The sequence below is a fragment of the Primulina huaijiensis genome, chromosome 6 (genome assembly GCF_012295235.1).
Source record: "Primulina huaijiensis isolate GDHJ02 chromosome 6, ASM1229523v2, whole genome shotgun sequence".
Taxonomy (NCBI): Eukaryota; Viridiplantae; Streptophyta; class Magnoliopsida; order Lamiales; family Gesneriaceae; genus Primulina; species Primulina huaijiensis.
The window spans coordinates 18469011-18488093 of NC_133311.1; the positions used below are offsets into that span (position 1 = coordinate 18469011).

Consider the following 19083-nt stretch of genomic DNA (forward strand, 5'->3'; position numbering starts at 1 on the left):
GAGAAGATTTCATGAGTCAATTTTGTGATATAGACTTTCTATTTAGATCATCATAAAAAAAATATTACTTTTTATGTTAAAAAAAACATTATTTTTTATTATAAATATAAGCAAAATTTTACCATCTCGTGAATAAATATCAATGAGATTGTCTCGTAAGAGAGTTACTCCACATAGATTATTTAACCAAAAAAACACAGTTTTTCACTATTACTATGATAAAAAGAAACGATACATTAGAATCTAATTTCCTTTCCATTTATACAACACATAGATTATTCATCTTTATTGAAGTTAATGATTAAAAATCATGCACAAATCCAATTATTAACGTGCTTTGAGTTTAAGTATTTTTGTAAGTAAACACTTGATAAATCCGGATTAATAATCATATCCTATGTTAATCACCCTAAGTAAATGTAACCTGTCTGTAATACACACATTATACTTATTACTATAATTAAGGTTGAGGCATGAATATTATCTATTTTCATCTCTCATATCTTGCTAATTTTTTTCTCCAAAATACTCTCCCATAACCATAATTATTAATTCCCTAAAATATACATACATCCAAGATTTTAAAAAAAATTTGAATTCACAAAATTTATTGCATTATTTTTTATATTAATGTAATCAATTTGGGTTAGTTTGGTTTGATTATTTTTTTATCCCAAAACTTGAACCAAACCAATTTTTAAATGAATTTGATCGATTTTAAAACAATCCAAACCATGATGGTATAAAAACCTATCTAAACCATACAATTTGGTTTGATCTTATAGTTCGGTTCAGTTTTTGAACACCCATAACTATATTATAATGCTCTTATATTAATTAATTAAAGTTAGCTATATGCCTTTATATATCTATGTTTAATGCCTTTATATATTTATGTATTTATTAATTAATTAAAGTTAGCAAATTAAATACGATTAGCACATTGAAAATGATTACAATTATTTAACTTCGTAAGGTATAGTTTGGTACACGGGATAAGAAAGATATTGAAATAATCCTCCTTATCCCACGTTTGGTACCTTTTTAGAAAGCTCATGATAATATCATGAGCATGTGATAAATAATTTTACACGAGGATAAAATATCCCTTTTATGAGATGTGATAATTTTAATTTAATGATAAAAAACATTACAAATGACTTCATTGCCCTCAATATATAAAATCCTAAATTTTAAAAATACGATCACATCCTATATGTGAGTAAGTTTTAAATTAATAACATTAGATGATAATTATATAAATGATTTTTATAAATCTCTGCTAGTAGGTAGAAATTAAAATCAATAAAATATTTTTATTTATTTTTATATATTATATAATATGATAATTATATAAATGAACTCGAGATAATAATATAAATGATTTTTTATAAATCTCAATAAAATTATTAGTATCACTCGATTAACCTTAAAAATTGATATTTGACTTGACTCACAAAATTATTTGCTCAATTATTATATTATATAATATATAAAATTAGGTAAAAAATAAATAAATATGAACTCAAGCAACAACTTTGAAATTATAAAATTTATTATGCTAAGGTTAATTTTGTCATTACAATATAATATATAAATTTAATCACTCTTATTAAAATCATACCAAATATTAAATGTGATATCCTACATTTTATTTATCTTTAACTTATCATTATATTATATATCACATGTTTATCCTATCATGTGTACCAAACTATGCCTAAAATGCTAAATAATATTAAACTATCTACAATTTTAGTCTACATGTCTTTCTAATTTCCTCATGTTATTGTTAATATTTATTATTGTATAATTTTTTTTTTAGTTTTGAAAAATAAACAAAAGATGATTATCACACCTATATCACAAATAAATATGTTACACACGATATAACATAAAAAAGACTAATACAAGACGTTGAAATTGAGATGAGGCGTTCAAAGCGTACAAGAAATAAACCATCAAGGTTAACTAGAGCAGGAACACCAACTCCGCTTTCAGCTTGGTGTTGCATTCACTGCACCAATCACGGCATCCCCACATTGACCAGAAGAATGATCGATTTTATTCAATAGACAATACCTCACACGATCAAGCATCGGGCTATCTAATTTTCCTGGGATTCTATTTCCGACAAGACGCAACATTGCCACAGGTGAGTATGGATTGCTCATCACATCTTCTTGCAGAACGTCACCTATTCGCGTGACAATGTTGAATGCCAAGTTAGCTAGTACGCGAGAGTATGCTTCCGAAATAGCACATCCCACATCCTGGAAAGATTTTACGTAGAGTTTGTTACTTAATCATGAGCCAAAAATCAAAATATTTGATTGTTCCATTAGTTACCTTGCCGTAATGGATTTTTGCGACTTTAAGGAATGAGTGAGGAAGATTTGGATATCTCATCTTTATGTGATGCAGAAGCACTTCTGCCTTGTACAAAAGCGACTCCATTTTATCAAGCTCAGATAATGGATCTTTCACGAAAGACCACGATGTTCGACAGGGAGACTTGTCACTGGATTGTTCAATGAACTTCTTTTTCCATGCAAAGATGGCTGCTTCCAATCTGTTCACGGCCTCCAGAGCAAGATGTTCTGATTTCAGGTTCAGCCGGTCGACCATTTCCTCCATCGAGTTTGAGTCCACACTGACTATTTTATACATTTCATCCCCAAGAATTGCCTTCCCAGACTGAAACAAGGGACACACCAGTCATCGAAAAATGGGATGAAGTTGGTATCTTAGAGTTACAATTCGAAAAAAGCCAACTTACCTTATGAAGTGCTTCTTTAATGACAGTAGGAATTGGCATTTCAGCCAACACATTCTCGTTTATTGATTTTGCAGCTTTGAACACTTGATAGACCAATCTACCCTGATGTAACAATCTCTTTCTTTCCATATCAGAGAGTCCAGAGTTAGGCACCTTCGGAGAAGAAAGCCACCATCTTTTGCTCTGTCTGGAACTCTTGCTTCTTTCGTCTGCTCGACTACCAAGTTCCGAGTACCAAAACTCAGTGTTAACCATTGAATCTAGTGTTTCCTATCAGTTTGAGAAGCCAAACGAAGTGAAAATTTAAATAGTTACGAAAGTATTGCAGTTGGCTTTATTTGTGAAGAGACCACCTACAATAAGCATGGAATCCAATTTCTGCAATGCTGGAAGATTCATATGCACGTCTCCTCGAGCCTTCGGGGTCATTATCTTCACCAAAAATAGGTTTACGTTTTCACATTGGATGATAAGTGTTACTCAAAATTTTGACAAGGAACTAGTGAAAAAATATAAAAGGCTTGACTACTCCATTGAAGAGAGTCTGTTGACGGTGAAACTAAAATATTTTTAAAACCATTAAAAGATGGTATAAAATTTATAAAGCCCTTTAAAAGTTAGAAAGTACCTCAACAGTTCCACCATCAATGCCAGTTTGCTTCGCAGGAACCAACTCGACCATGTAATCAATAGGGGACAACAGCCAATCCATTTCTCTCCGCCACACACTCTCTCTCTTCCCCCAAAGGCTCTAACTTCCAAAGCTCGCCAAAAACAGAAGCTGAAAATTCGCACAAAAACTTCCAAAAACATTTAGACGATCGAAAATTCCACTGTGTTTAGAAGAAACAAGAGTTTTCAAATTCTGATCTAAGCAATTTGCCTGTACCTGCCAGGCTCGTAATGGCATGTGATAACGCTAATGCAGTGGAAACACCCTTAGAGCCACCTGTGACATCCTCCCCAAGTAGTAGTTTAGCGAACTTCTCTTTCATTGTTCGACATCAGAAAACCGATTGGTACAATCTGGTTTTTCTTTTCCAAAACTGTGTCGTGGGCTTGTATAGATGTTCCATGCTTCTTGACAGTGGTCGCTTTTGTCTTTCTTCATGATCGTCGATAGAGAAGAGAATGATCCAGATGCATTGTTGCTGGACGAGCAGCTGGTGTCATCTCCTTCTAAGGAATCTGTGAGGCAGTCATCTCCCCTGCTGGTGCCACTTTCTGTTGGATCTCGGTTTTCTACGTGCCCAAACGCAGCGGAAGTTNCGTCGTTGTATGAGCGGCTGCTGAGAATGCAGCTCTCTAAACCATCATCATATATCATTACTCCTGAAAGAATAGAGGTCAGATGAATTCCAATGCTGATTACTTCATTATCACTTTGATAGAGTCAAAGCAGAAGTTATCCAAGAAATGTGAAAATTACAGGCCAATTTCAGTCAAAAGAACCAACCATGTTGGAATTTGAAATGAAGCCAACATTGATAAATGATTATAACTCATTGTCACAGATGAAGAAAGCAATTTTTGCAAAGCTTTAGCTTAACTTGGATAGCTTCATGCATCGAGTAAGATTAAACAAATAGCGGACAGGAAAAACATCAATAATTTGATCATTTCGTTCAGAAAATACATAATCTTTTAACCATAGGAAAATCTCAGGGTTTCAACCATGTTTGTTCGTTTCTCAGGCCCTTGTATCCGGACAGTCATCGGAGAAGGTATGATATATACATGTGGCATAGCCTACATGTGGTGACAATACATCTCATATCGTAAATAATCATCTCAATATCTGACATCGAGGGTTATTATTTAATTTAGCTTCGGACAGAGAAGGTAAATCGTGAAATAAATAAATAAAATAGCAAGGCAAGATGGAGTCTTATGAAGACACATTCTTACAAGTTGCAAGAAATATAGAAGCAAACACAAAAATGTGTTTAAAGAAAATAATGTGAGAGGATCAATAACTGCATAATCTCATGAAATTGGAGTGTGGCAAATATTACTTGGACTAAGGTCCACCATTTTCATCGATATTTAATAAGGTTCATACATATTCCAGATGGTCTTTCCTATCATTTACTGCTATCCATAAATCATATGATACTTATGCACACTAAAAGCAGAGGCCCCATTTGTCTGGACTGGAAACGAATAACTTTCTCGCAAGGAGCATTCACCATACGCACATATTTTTAAAGTAGTTCAAACTTATAAATTGTTTGTTTTCAAAAATTTTCTACATCGTTTTGCTTTCAAAATCAATATCCATTTTTTTCAAAATTTTATTGAAATTACTAATAAATCGTTCATAACTTCGTTACCAAGCCCTCTCTACTCCTAATTGCAAACGACAAATAAAAACTAACATGAAAATATAAAATATATTACACATGGATTTTCACTCAAGTTTATGCCATCCATTCAATTCAAAAGTCATGATCCAATATGTTGTGATAATCAATGGAAATCAAATTGAAATTACCATAACCAAATAAATAGAGTTACCGCACAGAAGCCAAATGCAATTTATTCTATCTGGTATGCACGTCTTCAACCATACATGAAGAGCATTTTTCTTCATGCCACTAGAGAAATCTGCACTTGCTCCCATTAACCATAGTTACGGTTTGGGGGGGGGGGGGGGGGACCTAACCATTTTCATAAATTTCGTTCCAAGATATTTCTACAACTTTTCGGCTTGAATTCAAGAACTCGGTGCACAATTTGAGCGACAGACGTTCAAATGCTGGCTTTCTCAATGTCACAGTTCAATATCCATTAAAAAAATCATTTTCAAGTGTTTGGGTTAATTTTATAATGAAAGAAATATCATGTTAACAAGCACAAATCTCCAAAAATAAAAGATCCGGATACATTGTATAAAGATTATCAAAAGCTCAATGTAATGAAGAAAGATGGAAAGGACTTACTGTCTTGTACATTCACATCACTGGTCATTTTTCTATCTCCTGACCAGCAGGCTAATCTTTTCCTCAAGACGATCATTTTTCGATTGTCGCGGTAAGTGATTTCTTCATTCAAAATCTACAACCCAACCAACTGAAGAGGAAACCAAGCAGAAGGCAGAGAAATCAGTTAAAACATACAGCACCAAAGGGATGCAATCTACATATCTGAATTGACTACTCATTTCATGTGGCACCTCACCAGACGGGTTAAAACAGGGAGGGCCCATGATTAGTGAGGAGGAGGGAGACAATCAGAAGGTCTCACTACGAAATTTGACTTTTTAGATAAATTTATATAATATTTTAAATTTTTTTAGGTTGCGAGTGGCAAACGACTCCAGCCCATTGAGTCCTCAACTTGGTTAGAATAGAAGATGTAAACTGAACTGAAAGAGACTGAAACTGATCAGATTCAAGAAAAAGGTACTCATACTGAAAATTTGAATCTTTGCTTCAGGATCTACTCTTCAATCTTCATGGCCACAGAGAGTTGATAAAAAATCCGAATCAAATGTGGATAGAAATACATGTTCCGCTCAGTCCAACCTAACTAAATTTATTCCAAATGGGATGAGCCCAAAAGGGAACACAAAATCAGTCATTTATGTGACAAAAGTGAAAATCTAATCGGGATTTAACATTATACTTAAATTACATGGATATCGAATTTATTAACTTTCCAAAGCTTTATAAGGGAACACGAATGCAAGAAATTAAATAAATAAGATAGACAACCCAATCATTTTCAGGGAATCGCGGGAAAAATTATTATTACATCATATGCGCTTCTTTGTCTCCCTTTGGACCCGGCTTAACGTCTCTCGACGGGTCCAAGATTCGAAGCAAATGCTCCAGACAAGCATTAAATATGAAATAACCCAGATTCTGTAAAAAAAAAAAAAAAAAATTAAGCCCCAATCCCGAAGCCATCTTTCTAGAAGGTCGAAGCGGAGGGAATTTTGGGTGCGTTGAGAAAATAGACGGAAGAACTGAGGAGTAATCCACAGTATTAAAACAAGGTCCCTTTTTTTGTTCTATTCTTTTCAGTCAAACGAGCATGCTGTAAGCTAAAAGAGGGCCATAAACGAAGCCTTTGACGGAACTAAACAACCTTTTTCCAGGTAAGAGTGAGTCAAAAAGTGGCCTTTACAAATAAACTATCTTTGACTGCTTATCAGAGAAAATAAGTGTACCAGGCAGGAAATAACCAAAACAAACAAACAAACAAACTTACACACACAGAAGACACTTCGTTGCACCTTTGTGCGTAAAAAACGTTGCATGGTGAAAAATTTCGCAGGATCATCAAATAAACTTTAAAAAAAGAAAAGATACGAAGAGTGAACTTATATGCGATAAATTTTAGGAAGCAAATATTGAAGCATCGCCCAAAATTTTTGGGTTTTAACTGGAACGCCAAAGAAAGAACGATGGCTCGAGAGAAAATGGACAAATGCCAAGAGAAGAAAGGAGAACAAAAACCATGTCTTGCTTACCTTTGATCTGATCACGAACACAGAAGCAAAAAAAAAAATTCAGAAAGTGTTCAAGGTGACAATAAAATATTGAAAAAGGGGTGTGGAGACGTGAAGAAACGAGTGTGGTGAGGTGAAAGGTCAAAGCAGACGGCCATCAATGGTGAAAATATATACGAAATATTAATGGAGAAGTCAGAAATGATAGTACTACTGGGGAAGAGAACGGAACCAGAAGGGAGGCCATTTAAGAATATATTTTAGTGTGTGTGAAGGTGAAAATGTCTGAAAGGCACAAAAAATGGCATGGATGCCAAACCATAATTAAGATATTTTTTTATTCAATTAATATCATTATCGTCGGCAAATCTATTAATGGAAATGAAGGCGACCGGCAATAAAATCTTGAAATGTTGTTGTCAAGGGAGGGGTTTGTCCATAAATGAGTGCATCTCTTGCTTAGATTTTCTTCCGAACTCTTCTTTTCCCTAGTTTCTTGTTTTACATTGATGATACCATCTACCTAAACATAGATTTGGCCCATGGTTTTAGAATCAACCGAGAAATCGACTGTCCAGGTTCCAATGCAGGGTGGAATCGAGATTCAGATATTTAGACGTGTGTTTGGTTTGGCTATGTTGAATGACACAGATCTGTTGGTTATTTACATCCAAAGCTGCCACCTCATATTTATTATATAAGTTCTCTGTTATTCTGTTGCTGATTTCTAGTTTGTTGGTCAAGTTTAATAAGTCAATTTTCAGTTCCTAAATTATAGGCTAATTGTTAGTTTGTTGGTTATTTCTTAGTCTATAAATTGTAAAGCTTCCGTTAAATAAATCTGAAGTTCTCAGCTTTCTTTTCCAATATATCTTCCAACATTTTTCATACTTTTGTGCTAAGATCATATTTCATATATTTATTCTTTCATATTTAAACTATCAAAGTGGTATCAGAGCTCTCTTCTTAAGAGATCTGTGAGTTCATTTAATTGTTTGAAATGGAAAGTGAATCTCATTTTTCATCAATGGCTCCACCCGTCTTCGATGGAGAAAATTATCAAATGTGGGCAGTGCGTATGGAAACATACTTGGACGCTTTGGATTTATGGGAAGCTGTGGAAGAGGATTATGAAGTTCAACCTCTTCCAGCTAATCCTACTATGGCACAGATCAAGACACAAAAGGAGAAAAAGACAAGAAAATCAAAGGCGAAAGCATGCTTATTTTCAGCGGTTTCGTCAACGATTTTCACAAGAATTATGTCTCTCAAAACAGCTAAGGCAATTTGGGACTATCTAAAGGGAGAATATGCAGGAGATGAAAGAATTAAAGGGATGCAAGTTCTAAACTTGATTAGGGAATTCGAACTTCAAAGAATGAAAGACTCAGAGACAATTAAAGATTACTCTGACAAGCTTCTCAATATTGCAAACAGAGTAAGACTTCTTGGATCTGAATTTACTGACACAAGAATTGTTGAAAAAATTCTTGTTACAGTACCTGAAAGATATGAGGCAACTGTCACTACCTTAGAGAATACAAAAGACTTGACAAAAATTTCTCTTGCTGAATTGTTGAATGCTTTGCAAGCACAAGAGCAGAGAAGACTAATGAGGGAGGATACAACATCTGAAGGAGCTTTGGCAGCCAAACATCAAAATTTGGCCAAATACAAAAAGAAGAAGAAAAATTTCGAACAGAATGAAGCAAGTACATCCGTTTTTCCAAAAGAAAAAAATGGAAATCAAAAAAATTCCTATCCAGTTTGCCAACATTGTGGAAAGAAGAGTCATCCTTCATTTAGATGCTGGAGGAGACCTGATGCTAAGTGTTCCAAGTGCAATCAACTTGGGCATGAAGCAGTGATATGCAAAGAAAAAGCTCATCATCAAGAAGTTGAAGCCCAAGTTGCAGATCAAGAGGATGAGGATCAGCTTNGATCCATGGCACTGTGCTATGGTGGTGTTCCTGCGATCAGCACCAGATCCAAACACTGTGTTGAACTGTGAACGGTCAAAAAGAAGTACCAAATTATTTTTATTTTTTTTGAAAATAATATTATGAAGGTTTTGGTCTAGTTCTTCTTACAAATTTTAATCATTTTATAATAATATCAAATCTCATGTGGCTGTTACTTTTAAAAATACTATGAAATATTTAATGTTTTATTAAAAATATGGCTTAATTTAATATATATATATATACACACACACACACATATTAATTTATCTACATATACTGATCTTAAAAATTAAGATAATTTGAATCATATTTTAATAAAATTTTGATTTTTAATTCTCAAAAAACTGGACCCAGTTCCTGATTTAGTTTGAAACAAAGATACGTGATATTTTTTTTTATTTTTAAGCACAAAAACTTTTATGAGACGATATTACAAATCAATTTTGTAATACAGATATCTGATTCAACTCGATTCAGAAAAAATTATATTTTTATGTCAAAATTATTAATTTTCACTACAAATATGAATCAAATTGACTCGTCTCATATATATAGATCTATGAAACAAGCTCACAAAAGACATAATAGTTTTAATTCCAGAATTGGTTCTAAGTTTGAAAGAACCGTGTTGTAGTGCTGAATTGCATGTATAATATTTGTAACACTATTTCATTTTTTTAAAAAAATAAACTCTTATCATAATTTAACTAAATTTCAGTTACATATCATTTTACCTAAGTTAGTATCCCTTTTATCACTATTTCTATGACCAATTAAACTAATTCCAAACAGAAGAACAAAGCGTGACGTGTTTTTACTCCAAAAAGGTCCATCTTTCCAAATAATGATCGAGTCTTTTTCCAAAACAAAACATCATTTAGTCTTGGGTTTTGCGCATCCAAATCTTTTTCTAAACTATAAAAGTCACGTCTGTAAATTTTTTTGCGAAATGCTAAACTAGCATTGAATAGGTGAAGACAAATGTAGGCATGTTTTGTTTGATCTGTAAGGCGTTGATTATCTAGGAGTTGAAACTCGATATATTTAACTAACAAAAAAACAAAATCTAGCTCGGCTAAGATCAAGCTACCCAAACTGAATAAATGGTCCATCTAGAAAAAGAAATCAGAAGCATGGTTAAAGTTGAGGACAAAAAGCCCAATTAAGATGGATTTACACGAGGGAGCTCAACTGTCACGTTTTACTTGCATTTCATGCTCAAAATAACACCAATACAATCTTCTCATCACTGTAGAAGTTACCACGCCACCAGAAAGAGCCCTAAATCTTAGTAACCAAGTGAGCAATGTACGTGCTTGAAAAAGCAGGAAATTAATTATATCATCGTTTGCCACTCACAGACACAAATGAGAAAGAAAACAATAACATCATGTGATCACAGAGTGAACAAATATCTTTCGTTCCCGGGTCACCATTGGTAAGATTGACATCAATTCCAAGGACACAGCAACGAGGAGGCTCAAAACTCCAGGCGTCACCAGATGAACATCTGATGAATCAAATATAGGAGGCAACTTTGGGCGGAAAATTCGATCCTAACCTCACTATAGGATCAATGGCCCAGATTGAGCCAAACATGTGAAGTTCATGATTTGAGGAAGCGGGACTGCGGATGAATGACTTGATTGTGAAACTGGCCGCAAGGACATGGGACTTTGGAGACTAAAATAGAAGAATCAGACAACTCTTTCTAGAAGATTTATTTACATGAGCTTCTTCATTTATTTCTTCCCCGATGATCACTGATAAGGTCGTTCAAAGATCCCCAAACTAATTATATGAACGGGGGGTGTCTCCGAAAGAAAGAAATCAGTGTTCCCATGTCCCAACCTCAGGATGCTTTACCCTTCACAAAGTTCTGAGATGTCGCAACTGTAAAATCACCAATTGCACATCATCAGCTAGAAACTATCCCAACTTTCCAAGGAGAAAAAATGTTGTGGTCACAAATGCAATTGCAGGATACTCTTTCAAGTCTTCTACGAGATTCTCTGGAAGCAAACAGTGGCGTCCTGAATGCCTCAAGAGAGAAGACAACTTTAGTTCATGTATAGTCTAGTTTGTTTCACCGCCAATTATATTGTCCATCGTAGTCAAATAGAAGGAGAAGAAATATTTATCATCTTCAGTAACAAATAGACAAAATAATTGCTCTGGCACAACTTGTTCCAGTCCAAATCTTTTACAACCTGGTTACATTTTTTGCCATCAACATGTGCTGCAACATGGGAACATGGCAAAAACGTACGCGGTGTATATGGCAGACATTCACTTGCACCAATTGCCGTAAAAGATTTGAAATGAATTTACGATCCTTAATTGTCACTAAACAAATGACATAACACAAACCATGGATGCTTCAACTTCCATTACGTGCCGACAATGACAAACGTGAATCCTAAACTTGCAGACAATGATCCATGAAATTATTAATTAAGATATGTAAAAGGGGTAACATTAACTCCCTACTCATTTCAAGACGATTTTAGAAACGACATAGGAAAAATCGAACCTTGCCATATATAGGTAACAAGTTCTCAATCATCTTGCTAAACTTCAATCTCGAAAGGTAAACGGACCAGATAATCAAAAAGCGTAGAAAAATAACTTCCCTGGTAATCCAAAAGGCCGATTCTCCTTCATCCGCGCACTCGATTCTCTTCTTTGGACGCCGGCACTTGAAACATAAAATTACATTTGAAAAACAAGATCTACCAACACGAATCAGATCCGGTAATAGTCCGTCGAATTAGAACAAATCGAAAGGTAAAATTACTGAACCTGAAACAGATCAACATCGGATCCGTCTGAAATAAAATAAAACGCCGCCCATGTCTCATTCACCGCGGTCTCCGATTCAGTTGATGCAAGGCGGGAACCTGATTCTCTCGAAATGCAACAACATGGATTTCGCACGGAAGCTCACACGTAATACTCATACGGTAAAATTCAATCGCAGCAGACGTTGCCGCACGCGAAGAGAGTTCCCGACCTGCACCAAGCGAACCAGAGGCCGCCGCAAAAATTGAAGTTCTTCGCAGATATAGATAGATACGGAGTGCTGAATCTATAGGCATCATCATAGATCTGGAAAGAGATGTGGAACGTGAGGCTCGAAGGGGAGAGGCGTGATGCTGCTTATATAGCCGAAACAGACGCAGGAGATTCGGCCACGTTGACAGAAATGAATTACGGGGGAAGTGACGTACAACGTCGCCGTGGTTATATTCTTCCTTATCATCCGCAAATGCATCCAAAGTTTTGTTTGAAGATTACATCCAAAGTCTTGCGCAAATTCAAATTCTTTCTGAAAAAACCTCAAAACTAACACTGAAGTGGTATGAATAAGAAAGATTATCCTGATTAAAATTACTCTTACCTGTGGAAAATATATGTTAAAAAACAGTTATTCTAAAAATATATATTTTACTAAATGTTTTTCACGTTATATTATCTTGGAATTTTCATTAAATTGACATTATCCATAACCAAAGTTTAATTAAATCAAATTGATGTCATATATGTCATTTAAATGATTGAATTTAACATGAGGCCCTTGCTCTCATAGATTAGTTGTACACATTTTCAAAGATAAATAAATAGCACAATTCTTATAAGTTGATACAACATGGATATGTTACAACCTTAAAATGTTCCATCGGTTGATGTTAATATAAAATTTTAATACAGATTCGAGTAGATTACTATATTTAATTTTATTAGGATTAAAAATTTCATAAAAAATCATGTCATACTCCATTCAAGATTATACAACCAGAAATGTTGAATAAGCATGTTATACATCTCCAAACGCAGTCTTGTACAGTTACAACGGAAACTAAAGAAGGCTCGGGTGAAACCCGTCTTTGAAGACCAGGCAAAGAAACAACCTCCGGAGCTAAAGCAAGAGCAACAATACCATTTATTCCAGTTAAATCTTACATGAAATTAATGATAACGATAATAGTCATACCATAAATCAAGAAAAAGAGTGATTTTTAAGTTGCTACTCAAAATTTACATGAGCCATGTTTCACAACGCTTGTAGTGTCTTCGAATCTTATTCGAGCAATCAAACCAATCTTTAGTAATTCCGAATACAAACTAAATAATATTCGGACCAAGTTGAAAAACTTATAGCCAGACTTGATTCATTTGGATCCGTAGACAACAACTTAACATAATATTAAAAAAATACAATGTGTGACCAGAATGTAAGCCTTGGTTCCGACAAGCGACTCAATCAAAGGAAATGAAGCTAACAAAACCAAGGTCCAAAAACGTACAATCAAGGTTGAAGAGAACAACGATTAGATAAAGCTAAGAAGCTAAAAGACCATAAAGATGGGCACGGCAAAATTACACATGAAAATCCAGAGACGAACATGATGGGAGTTTTGGGCATGATGTAAGGCAGGTGATGTAATTGACTGAGAACCTGTTGATATCAAGCATGTCGAAAACTCCAGCCCTCAAAAGATGATAAATCCAAGAAGTGTCAACACCAAGAAAGATCTAGTAAGAGCTGAGAATTGTGACATTCAAGCGAATGAACAAACAAAAGATCAAACTGAACAATCAAGCCAATGAACAAACAAAAGATCAAACTGAACGACTCTAGAATTTCTGAAATCTATAAAATCAATATGAGAAAAGGATAGAGGTATGAGCAAAGGCGACTATGACTGACATAACACAAGCCAGCAGACCCCTTGACTGCAATTGAACAACACTTCTTCACACTTTAGCAGGTAAATCAAATACAAATAACATGCCTTAGCTACCACATAGGGGTTAAACCACGAAAACTCTCCAACATAAAACGTGCACAAAAAATAGAAACAACAAATTTCCCTACTAGTTGCCACCTGCACGAGCAGGTGCGCCTCAGATTTCAAGATGACCGACTTCTAAGTATTATTGCAACATAAATAAAGAGCGACTATCATTTTATGTCTTGAATTTCAACATCAAAGAAGGAATCTATCATCTTGTATTATATAAAGGAAAGGACTCACAGTGAAGTGATTTCTATCCTCGATAGCAGCAAAGACTGCATCCACAATAAAATTTGTTCAAACGAGCAAGCTCACTCTATCGACATGCAACCTCAATTTCAATCTGCATGCGCAACTCATCTCCTTATCAATCTTGGAAGCAAACTCAATATAATTTCAAGAGTGCGACGAAATACAACAACACAACAACAACAAAACATAAAAGCTGAAAGTAGCTTCAGACCATTATTTTTAACCCTAAACTACTGCATCAATAGGCTAAGTATATAATTTTCGCACAGGTAATGGCGCTGAAGTAAACTAGTATTGACCTTATGACATTCAAGCTACCATTACTTATTTTACTTGCTTTATTAGCAATGCACATGACTAATCTTCATCCTTGCTTGATAGGAAGTTGGTCATCCATACACTGAAAAACATGGGTGCACTAAAAATTATTTGTAGAACTCAACAGTGAGTTGCAGAAGTATTAGGCCAAAACAGTCCTACAAACCCTTTCAACACAATCATTGAGGAGTTGCAGAAGTGACAATTTTTTCATTTGGTAAAATGCAACTTTTAGGAATCAATTTTTTTAAGATAAATTCTCGTCTTTACGTAGAATTTGTATTCATAAAACAATCCTAAAGTAAAATTTATTGAAACTCGGTAATAAACAAATGCATAATTCATGAAAGGGTCAAACATAATAGATTCAAAAGAGAATACGCCACAAAATTCAACTCCCAAAATTCACAAGAGATGGAAATATGACAACAAAGCACAAAGCTGAAGGTGAATGTCTATTCACATACCTGTGTCGAAAACAATGTGTGAATTCAGGAAAAATCGCCGTTGTCAAGGGAAAAAACCGCAACAAGACATGAAACTGTATTACCATGATAATGTTTGGAACTCTGAAGATGGAGATTTCCCAACAAGCTCACATGCTTGGGTTACAAGCGTAAGTCCAACATCTTAGACATAAATTTCACCACACATGATGGGAGTAATTCAATAAACTCCAAATCTACTGCATCAATTCTTCAGAATTGGTGGCCGATGTCAAAAGGAAGGAGTAAATGCAAGAATAGAGTGTTCCATTCGCCACTCATCAAGACTAGTATGAGGAGAGCAAACTCCAAAAGTAGCAGGAGACAAATCAATCAATCTGGATTATTCAAAACCCAAACTTCACAGCAATAAGCTATGCCAACTGGAAGAATTGATATGAAAAAAGGAAGTACCATATCATGGTATAACCTACCTTGACAAAGCAATGTTACCACTGCCAATGGTTTTGCAGATAGTAAGTCCACAAATCTGCAAAATGACTTCGTTGAATTGCCATCACAGAAGTGCAATACTTCGTGTTTCTCAGCAATTATAATCTAATAATGAACAGCATTGCATTGACAGATGAGCAACATGAGACCGCGACTCATTGCTTGCTAACTTCATTGCGATACAACATCAAAAATCAGATGATCATGCCAAATATTACTGACAGGTGATGTCAACTTGGTAATTTGGCATCTCAACACGATTGGTAACCGTGCATCTAAACGGTTAGGGTGGAGTGAAACAGTAACAGTGTCACTAGCCACCCTGGGCATAAGTAATATGTGTATGCAATGAAGGCATGAACATTACCATGCACTCCAACTACCAAGATAAAAAATTATGTCTTGCCGTCCCCACTTTGAAATTTGGATATAGACCATAGTAAAATAGTCTCTGAGACTGGTTATCTAATACACGACAGACTTATAAAGAGACGGACAGAAAGGGTACACAGAAAGAGGATTAAATTATAAAAATTCGGAACATAATAATACAAGTGGGACCACCTTTGAAAACCAAAATTGTGGTGGTGTAAAAATAACACGATAGAACTGTAGAACATTGAACTAAATGATGCAGGACACAACAAGAAACAATACCAGAGTAGAACCAGTCGCAGAAGGCAATCAGAAACAAAAAGGCCGTAAAAAAACACGAAAAGGGCAAAAGAATCCATCAAATATCAAAAACCGCGTAAGTGTAGAGGTTTCTCATTGATCAGCCACATCAAGGAATATGAAATGCATAGAAAATTGCCTACAGTCCAAAGCTTAGGAATAGGAAGATTTCCACTTCCTCAAAATGTGGTCATACAATTCACGAGCACTTCTTCCCTCCTTATAAAAAGCGTTCTTTGCTTTTGTCATTGTTGATTCGTATATTATGATTCTTTCATCAATCATCTTCTCTGCGAACCTCCTTAAATCTGCAAGCCTTCCCATATTACATAAACCAAGAAGCACTGTGTTGGCACTATCATCACGTGGTGAAATGTTATTCTTAACCATATACTTCCACATCTCAATTGCCATCTCTGGATCATCACCATCAAATAATATTTTGATGCCAGCAGTAAAATTTTCACATGTAGGTGGCCATTCATTCTTGACCATCTCGGTAAAGAACTTACCCACTTCAGGTATCTTTTTATTCTTGATCAAACACTCAAAAATCATATTATACGTCAAAGAGTCGGGAAAAGCACCATAGAACGCCATCAAATCAAGAAGACGAAAGGCATTGTCAATATAATTATTTCTGGTAAACAAATCAATCATGGTATTGTACATTCGCAAAGTTGGAACGAGCCCACTATCCACCATGATATCCCACATGGTAATGGCATGAGCAGGGTCATTCTGCTTCACAAAAATGTCAAGTGCATTAGAAAAGAATCTCAAACCTGGCAGGCAGTTCTTTCCTTTCATCAACTGCAAGAACTTGATTGCCTCATCAGCTTGAGATCCACGCACAAGAGTGTTCAAAAAAGCATCATAAGCAAACATATTCTGAGAGCTCCAACCCACTCGAATCACCATCTCCCCAAACGTGGTTTTTGCCTTGGCAATGTTCCCTTCCTTCTCCCACCCCTCCAACAGAATGGCGAATGAGTCTGCATCTGGGGCTATACTAGCTTTTATTTTCTCAAAGAACTCGAGAGCTTTGACAGTTTGATTATCTTCTCTACATATTGCACTCAGTAATGAATTTACCGCGATAATATCAGGTTGGATCCCATACCTGTAAACTTAAACCACTTGAATGCTCAATTTATATACCGATGACTGCAATTAGATGAAAAACAAATAAAAAAGTAATAGGTGGTCAAAATCATTCTCCTTCCTAGCTGCTGCAAGCACAGGCCAGGATATGGCTATGAAGCAAAAGAATCTTCATCTACTTTTGACAAGTCATGTAGAATTGTTTGATCTGAATTACCTTTGTTTATGCTACCAATCCAACAAAACATAAAGATAAATCTAAACTTGACACCATCTAAATAATTTTAAGGGACGAAGAAAAAATCTCGAGGGGCTGTTACTATTAGATATGCTAAGTAATATTACATTACAAAAGAAAAAGGCGTTGAACCACAGTTCCAATTAGACAGGTCCGATAGTCAACTTTTATTGCGGTACATATTTGTTTCATCAAATCCTTCAGTTATCTTTCTAAGTGATACGAACAACATCATAAGTTGCACTATAAACCTTAGGTCTCGATTTTCTTATCCATCTTTAAATTGCATCAACAAACAAGACCAATAAATGCAAAGCCCAGAAACCCAGAATAATGCACTCATAAAATCAAGGAAACAGAAACACAAATGCTCAATATAGGAAAAACACTAACAATTAACGACCCGCAAAATAACTCATAATATTAAATTACCTTTCCATGACATCAAAAGTCATAACAGCTTCATCAAACCTCCTTGCAAGAGCGTAATTCTCAAATACAGAAACAAAAGTTGTCAAAGAGAGTAAACCCTCCTGCTTCATAGAGCGTATGGCATCCCACATGGGCTCAAACAGGTTATTCTTTCCAAGCAAGTCCACCATCAGATTCCAGGAATACCCCGTATGCTTCAGGGACATGCCGGCCCACCTGAAGAACTTAGCCGCCGCAGAGGGAGAGTTATACGACAGTTTGAGGACTTGCTGAACAGTTTCGGGTTCAGGCTGGACTCCGGTGGCAGCCAAACGAGCCTCCATTTCGTGGGGTGGAGTGGTGGAGAGGACTTCACACAGAATGAGGACATGTTGCGGCAGGTCTGCGACGGTTCGGTGGGTGGGGAAGCTAGGTGGTGCGGTCGGCTTGGGAGGAATCGAGTTTGCCGCCGCCATGTTAGGATGTATTTTTTGTCAATTAAGCTTGAATTCTCAAATTTTCAAGAATTGGTCGCGTGTATACTGTGGATTGGAATGAAATTCATCCGATTTCTGTGATCGATTGCTGTTAGGGATTTTGTGGTTGATACGGCAATAAAGACAAGGTACTGGGGAGGATTGGAACTGATCGTTACTTCGCGTCTCGGTGCACGAAGCTGTCCTGTGTTTGTTAACTGGATTATGGATCTTAGAAACCGGACCGAATCGAACATAAGGTTAAACCAAACCAAATCTTATTGTTTGGATTGGTTTTTATTTGAAATGAGGTAAATTCATTTATTTATTCTCAAATTCATGTTTTAAATTAGTAAATATATATCATTTCTCTGACTAAAGATATAAATGAGGTAAAGTTATTAATTTTATTTACAATAACATTAGAATTATGTACTTTTTTATCGTATATATTACGTTTTATCTATACCATAGTATTAAACTTGAGCTCCGCGTATCAACTATTTTTGGTATGTCAACGTGACACCAAAATTTCTTTAGAATTGGTTGATATGAGTAATTTTTATACATATTTCATATTTTTTCTTCAAATTATATCTAATTTACCTAAAAATTCAAACTATCTCAGTGAATCTTATCTAATCACTAAGATACATGTCACATATCCTAATGA

General features: G+C 35.3%; 2 protein-coding genes and 1 pseudogene across 6 annotated transcripts; 1 reads left to right on the forward strand and 2 right to left on the reverse strand.

Annotated features, from left to right (window-relative positions):
• Window positions 1–1868: 1868 nt before the first annotated feature.
• LOC140979960 (rop guanine nucleotide exchange factor 14-like) lies at window positions 1869–7511 on the reverse strand (annotated as a pseudogene).
• A 723-nt stretch (window positions 7512–8234) lies between these two features.
• Window positions 8235–9246, forward strand: LOC140979153 (uncharacterized). The gene has a single exon (XM_073444491.1). The coding sequence runs from the start codon at window positions 8236–8238 to the stop codon at window positions 9244–9246; it is 1011 nt and encodes a 336-aa protein (XP_073300592.1). The 5' UTR covers window position 8235.
• A 1132-nt stretch (window positions 9247–10378) lies between these two features.
• On the reverse strand, window positions 10379–18643 carry LOC140979961 (uncharacterized). 5 transcript variants are annotated; one of them, XR_012175836.1, is made up of 3 exons: window positions 17956–18643; window positions 14239–17304; window positions 10379–13735 (listed from the first exon to the last, which is right to left on the reverse strand). XR_012175836.1 is itself a non-coding variant. In XM_073445632.1 (2 exons), the coding sequence occupies exons 1-2, from the start codon at window positions 18408–18410 to the stop codon at window positions 16335–16337; spliced, it is 1425 nt and encodes a 474-aa protein (XP_073301733.1). In that variant the 5' UTR covers window positions 18411–18643; the 3' UTR covers window positions 10379–16334. The 5 variants fall into 5 exon arrangements, 1 of the variants encoding a protein (XP_073301733.1); XR_012175835.1 differs by having other exon boundaries at window positions 10379–11897; window positions 12002–17304; XR_012175834.1 differs by having other exon boundaries at window positions 10379–11534; window positions 11566–17304.
• Between the last annotated feature and the right edge of the window lie 440 nt (window positions 18644–19083).

Coding starts and splice junctions, on each gene's coding strand:
- LOC140979961 (XM_073445632.1), bottom strand. CDS start 18,410: ATGGCGGCGGCAAACTCGATTCCTCCCAAGCCGACCGCACCACCTAGC. Junction 17,305..17,955: donor ACTTTTGATGTCATGGAAAG/GTAATTTAATAT, acceptor TTAAGTTTACAG/GTATGGGATCCAACCTGATA.